This window comes from Hibiscus syriacus, unplaced genomic scaffold (assembly GCF_006381635.1).
Source record: "Hibiscus syriacus cultivar Baekdansim isolate YM2019G1 unplaced genomic scaffold, ASM638163v2 tig00110610_pilon, whole genome shotgun sequence".
Taxonomy (NCBI): Eukaryota; Viridiplantae; Streptophyta; class Magnoliopsida; order Malvales; family Malvaceae; genus Hibiscus; species Hibiscus syriacus.
This window is the reverse complement of record NW_024062800.1, coordinates 7,376,904-7,382,823: the sequence shown is the minus strand read 5'-3', so window position 1 is coordinate 7,382,823 and position 5,920 is coordinate 7,376,904. Positions and strand designations below refer to the sequence as shown.

At 34.3% G+C, this 5,920-nt stretch overlaps 1 protein-coding gene across 1 annotated transcript; it reads right to left on the bottom strand.

Moving 5' to 3' along the window:
• Positions 1-2,836: 2,836 nt before the first annotated feature.
• Positions 2,837-5,584, bottom strand: LOC120135506 (auxin transporter-like protein 2). The gene is made up of 9 exons (XM_039151786.1): positions 5,376-5,584; positions 5,056-5,254; positions 4,791-4,976; positions 4,595-4,707; positions 3,970-4,153; positions 3,795-3,892; positions 3,497-3,704; positions 3,153-3,410; positions 2,837-3,071 (listed from the first exon to the last, which is right to left on the bottom strand). The coding sequence occupies exons 2-9, from the start codon at positions 5,230-5,232 to the stop codon at positions 2,847-2,849; spliced, it is 1,449 nt and encodes a 482-aa protein (XP_039007717.1). The 5' UTR covers positions 5,233-5,254; positions 5,376-5,584; the 3' UTR covers positions 2,837-2,846.
• Between the last annotated feature and the right edge of the window lie 336 nt (positions 5,585-5,920).

The following is a 5,920-nucleotide window of genomic DNA, read 5'->3' as shown; positions in this document are numbered from 1 at the left end:
ATGTCAGATCCAAACTCAAGGGTTCAAGACGAAGTGACTGATAAAATCTAGGATCGAACGACCACCATCTATGACTGTCGACGATAGCATCCAATGTTGGTGAATAGTGGATGATCACCTTCTGTTTTTATTTTATATTTTATATTGAATAATAATAATAATAATGTCATATCATACCAAAATAACAATAAAATAATTTAGAATGATAAAAAAATGAGCAATTCGAAGCCCATTGAGAATTGATATATTTTATGCTATATAAATATATGGTTGTAAAGATTCATTTTTTTTTACAAATTCTAATTCTAAATTTAATCTTACAAGGGAAGGAAAGGGACAAATATTATTAATGGGTTTAGAACTCATGACCTAAGAAAAGATGAAAAGTTTAATCAATTGATCAAATATACTTACTCTATACATATTTATTTTGATCCAAGGATTAAAATTATTTTAGATCTCATAATTCTGATTATAAAATTTTTTATTTTAGTTGTTACACATCCAAGAAGATCTTACTGGAACCAACTCTCCCACATTAATCACAAAAATGTATCAAATTCTTTCTTTTACCTAATCATGAAAGAAAAAGAGAGGAAGAAGACAACAATACCAAATTGGGTTTTGACTTTGTTTCATATGCTAAAATTTATCAAAATTAAGCCTAATCATGCTTCTTCTTCCTCTCTCTTACTAATTAATTACTTGTAATCAAACTTCGATTAGTCCATCAGATTCAGCACTGTCAAACGGGGACGTTAACTCACTTTCTCTTTATAAAACAAAATGAAAAGGCAAATAACCTGTCTATGGCGTGCATGTGCAAGAATAAACTAATTTATTCATTAATTACACTTTATTTTTTATTTAAAAATATATATTAGTCTATGTAAATAGAAAAATTTTGAAATGTAATATTTATTTAGAAACTTAAATCTATTTTTATTTTAAAAATATTAAACAATATTCGTCAACACCGTCATTACTTTCTGTCAAAACTTGTATTGATGTGCTGATGGATTTAGTATAATTCATTAGTTTGTTGACGGGATATTTGGATGAAAATTATTAATTGTATCGTTTATTGGACTGCAATTTTTAAATTAAATTAAATAATTTAATTTTAAAATTTAAAACTAAATCTCAACTTTATTTAAATATTCCATTAAAAATAATTACTATTTTTAACCAAATTTTTAAAAAATCCTAAACACAACTTATTTCTTTCTTCATCTTTTGATGATAGACGATAATCTCATCGTTGATGTTGGACACTATTGTTGGTATTTTTTTTTTGTTTATTTTCTTATACCATACATTTGTTTTTATGTGATTTTTTAGGTTTTAATAATTCTGCTTTTATGATATATTTTTTTTGTCTTTATGAAACATTTTCCTGTATTGTTTGATATGTTTTTATCGTTTGATCGTCATTTTGTTTTTCTTTTTTTTAGGGTTGAATTTGACAATCGTCACGATTGATCGATACGACACTTATGTGTATCATGCTAATTTTCCTTACTTTAGACTCCTAGATTAGATTTGTATACGCGATTTGCGCTTGTAGATCGTTTTCTCACGTCCTTAGACTCTAATTTATATTTTCGGTGTTCTTTCAGTAGTTTCATCCACTTTTATAGCTCGATTTTTAATCTAATCAGATGTATTCGTTTTTATCTTTTGTTCGAATTTGTGGTCAAGTTTTTAACTTTTTCCTTTCATGGTCCTTATGTGATCTTAAATAGCTAGTTTCTTATGTCAATAACTATAAAAATATCTTAATTATGTGTTTAATTTATAATTATAATTGTAAAATTAATTATATTTCTGGATATTTATTTTTCAAATAAAATTAATAGTTTCTATAAAAATGTAAATAGATAGAAAAAGTGATAGTTGGGAATGATTAGGTAAAGGACATCGAGATGGTTGGCTTAGTTAGGTCTAAACGTAGATGACATAGTGTAGAGGCTGCATGTTCTTTCACATGTGAAATTGAATGAATGAATGAATGGGAATGTTTAGAAGTAAAGTGTGGCACGTGACAAGCAAATGAGGCAACGCACAAGCCATGTGAAGGTGGGCGGATCCTCGGTCCACCCCCATACTCTTAGAATCTAATATCCAATACACGTTAAAACCTGTCCACATGCAATCTATGAAAAATCAAACCCACACAATACGTTACAATTTGGAAGCATGATACTCGTAATAATTGCCACTGCAGAAAACGTATATTATTGAAAGTTTTTAGGTCTGAGAAAGTTGGGTAACTTTAAAGATTTTGAATTCGAATATAACGTTTGTAATGATGTTTGAATGTTCATTTTTAAATTATTGAGAATTTTTTTGAATAAATATTATTTTATAATTACTTCAAACCAATAAAAAATAGTAGAGAGAAGGTAAAAATAAGTGGTTTAGGAATGATTATTTTCCCTAGTACTTACGGATTCAAACACGATGTCTACAAGATTGTTTAAGCGTTCATTATTAAATAATTGAGAATCTTTCAACAGATACCACCTTATAAACCATCCAGAGTAAAAAAAAAACTTAGGAACGAGAAAGATATATATATATATATATATATATATATATATGATTTAATTGATAGGCTTCGGCAGTAAAGGAATCAGACACATTATGATTTTATAATTATCAGCTAATTTAAAGGGGAGATGGTTAAGAAAATATTAGGGAAAAGGAAAAAAAAGAAGAAGGAAATCCAGCACACTAAACATGTAGGGGGGATATTACTATCTCCCCCAATATATGATACAACATAATCAAGTGGAGGAAAACATGGGAACCCTTTTTTGAGAAATGGAGGGGCTGAATTTAGGTTAATGGTGCATAGCTGCAGCTGGTGCTGGTGCTGGTGTTGGAGCCTTGCATTGATAGCACTTGGTGAACAAGCCGAAAGTGTCAATTTGCTTGATGAAGTTGGTCATGCTTGCCCATCCTCCGAACCCAAACCCCACCACTAGAACCCATACTACCACGAAGGCGTTGAATGCGTACATTGCAGTCCAGCTTGGCATGAAGAAGGGAGGCTTCTCTGCTGCATTCTGTTTTCACCAAAGAATGTCAAAAGAGTGAAGGTCATGAGTCATTCAAGTCGAGAAAATGGATATCAATCGAGCTTTTACCTGTCGAGTCGAAGCCTTTCGATAGGTGAGCATATGGGCCAAAGCAGGGATGATGTAGACTGTGAAGCTAACCAAAAGAGCACCAACAGCAGAGTTGATGGGCCCGAAGAATGGGAAGATGATGGCTAGGAACCATATCGGAATCACGACTGGCAGCCTCGCCAATGCCCTCAGGCATATGCTTTTTGTGTTGTGCATCCTGATCACCTTCTCCCACACGAAGTAGAGTGGCGTGCAAGCAAACCCAAACGTTATGAACTGCAATTTCATCAAATGTTTTAACTTAGGACCAAAACAATACATACTAGTAAGATATCATATGGACTTGGGGAACAAAAATACACCTGGTGAATAAGCATTAAGATGACGGCAGCGTCACGGAAGCCGGTCTTTGGAAGGAGAGAGAAGGCATTCGAATGGTTGAGGAGCTCATCCCCGAATGCCCAATAAACAGCCGCCGCTGACGGGAGGGTAAGGGTAAACACGTAAAGCGTCGCCAACAAGTATATGTACTTGAACTTTTGAGGCATCCACATTGCGTGCATGATTTCTCTGAAAAATTCAACCATTTATTTTCAACTAGAAATCGAAAATCAATTCAAAATTCTTCTTCTTAAGTTTTGAAGAAGAGAAAAGGCTTACACAGTCACGGCATGTCCGCCAAAGGTGTAGAGAATGTTGGTGGCTCCGGTGAAGTAAAGCACTAGTTTTGTTGGACCACTGTGCGTCACCCCCTCAGCCTGGTCAGAGCAACCAAAATGACCATATTTAAGGACACAAAGAAAAAAACAAAAACCTTTGATTTTTTTTTTTTTACCTGACCGTGAATGAGGGCAGCAACAGCCAAGTACCAAGCCGTATAAGTGGTCATCCCAAGACCTAGAAAAGACCAAATGCGGTAGTTGTGAAAGGAGGGTATGAAAACTGTAGTTGTACAGCAAGCTCCAAATATGTAGGTCCATGTCCTCTTGTCCAATTTGTCATTGATGTAGTAAATATTACTGTTATCAAACAAAGGGTTAGTTTTCATTTCCTCGTTTACCATTGTTTTAAGGGTAAAGTGCACAACTGGTCTCTTCATTATAGTATAATACTTTGTTTAGTCACTCGACTATTAAAAGTTACAAAATGATCCTGACTATATGGTGTTATTTTGTTGAGTTCATCGACTATTAAAAGTTACAAAATGATCCCGACTATAAGTGTTGAATTCAAATATTCCAAACTCATAATTTTTCGTTAAAATTTTGACAGTCGTTTGAGCTAAAAGTTAACATACTGACTATGATAAAATCTGATCCCAGAAATTGAGATTATGAGATCAAATTTTATATACATTTAACGTCTAACTGCCATATAGTCAAGTCACCATTTGTGTACTCTATCATTGTTTTTACTATGAACAACAACACTAAAATCCAAGTTTTGAGTTTGATACTAACCTTGCACAAGCTATAAGTTGGATGACAGATCCGAATAAGAGGAAAGTGCAGTTGAAGGCAAGTCCTATTGCCTTCCAGTAAGGACCCAACAGCCCATCCAGCACTTCAAACCACTGCAAAATCCCAAAACAGTGTAGAATTGTTAACATATTTTGTTACATTGTTGTGAATGATGGGTTTTTTGCGTAATTTAAACCTGAATGACATGGTTCTTGAAGCTGACGTTCTCTTTCTCCTTCCTGCTTCTATACTCTATATAGAGTACACTGATGAGATATGCAGTCCAACTACCCATCAGTCCATAGAAAACTTGGAGCAGAATCCCAGACAGCATACCCAGTTGAGAGAATGAATATGGCAGTGTCAACAACACTTGTGCCACCTATAAGAATGAACAAATTTGTCAGTTTAGGGGGGGGGGGAACCAAGGATGGAAAAATTAATAGGGAAATTGGGTTTACTTGATTGGAGGCGCAGCTGAACCAGGCATCCCAAGCGGAGCCACCGTGCCAGAGGAGGTTCTTAACATTGAACAATGATTGTTGTTCTTCATTTTCTTCGCCTCTGGTTGGAATATGCTGCTCGGTCTCGCTGAAGTTGGAGACTATGGCTTCCTCTGTTTGTTTCTGGGCAAACATTGACGTCTAAATCCTGGTAGATCTGAAGCATAAACAAAAACCCACCATTAACATGTTTTTCATAAAGCAAAACCCAGAGACAAAATGAATAAAAGATCTTCGAAGACTGATCTTTTTGCAGGAGCCTGGAGTTGGTCTATCACCTTTGTATGCATAAAAAGGAAAAGCCAAGGAGGCTGTAACAGGGGGGAAGACGATGACTCTATGCCTCTTCTTTGTCAACAAAAGCAAAAGTTAACTCTTACTTTAATCACTCTCCCCCACTGATTCAATGGTGTTAACAGTTGACGAAAAAAAGACCCTTTTTACACACACTGGAATAGAATTCCAACAGTGGTGAGAGTGACAAAACCCAGAATTCTGTGCGTATTCTACTTTCTGATTCGATTCTTGTGTTTCTTTGGTGGGTAAGTAGGAATTTAGAGATCTGACGTTGTTCTCATCACAAAACAAACGCACTGCCTTTTTTTTAGCCTCCTTCGCCAGACTTTACTCCAAATGGCTACCATCTCTATCTGCATTCTCCAATTAATCATTATTTTATGGATTAATTGCATCATGCATCCTTAAATCATGCGTCAAACTAAAAATTGATTTTAATTTTTAAAAATAACTTAGTTGAATTCTTAAACGATACTTTTTATCTTTAACATTGAATGTTGATATGGATCAACATTATTTGAGAACA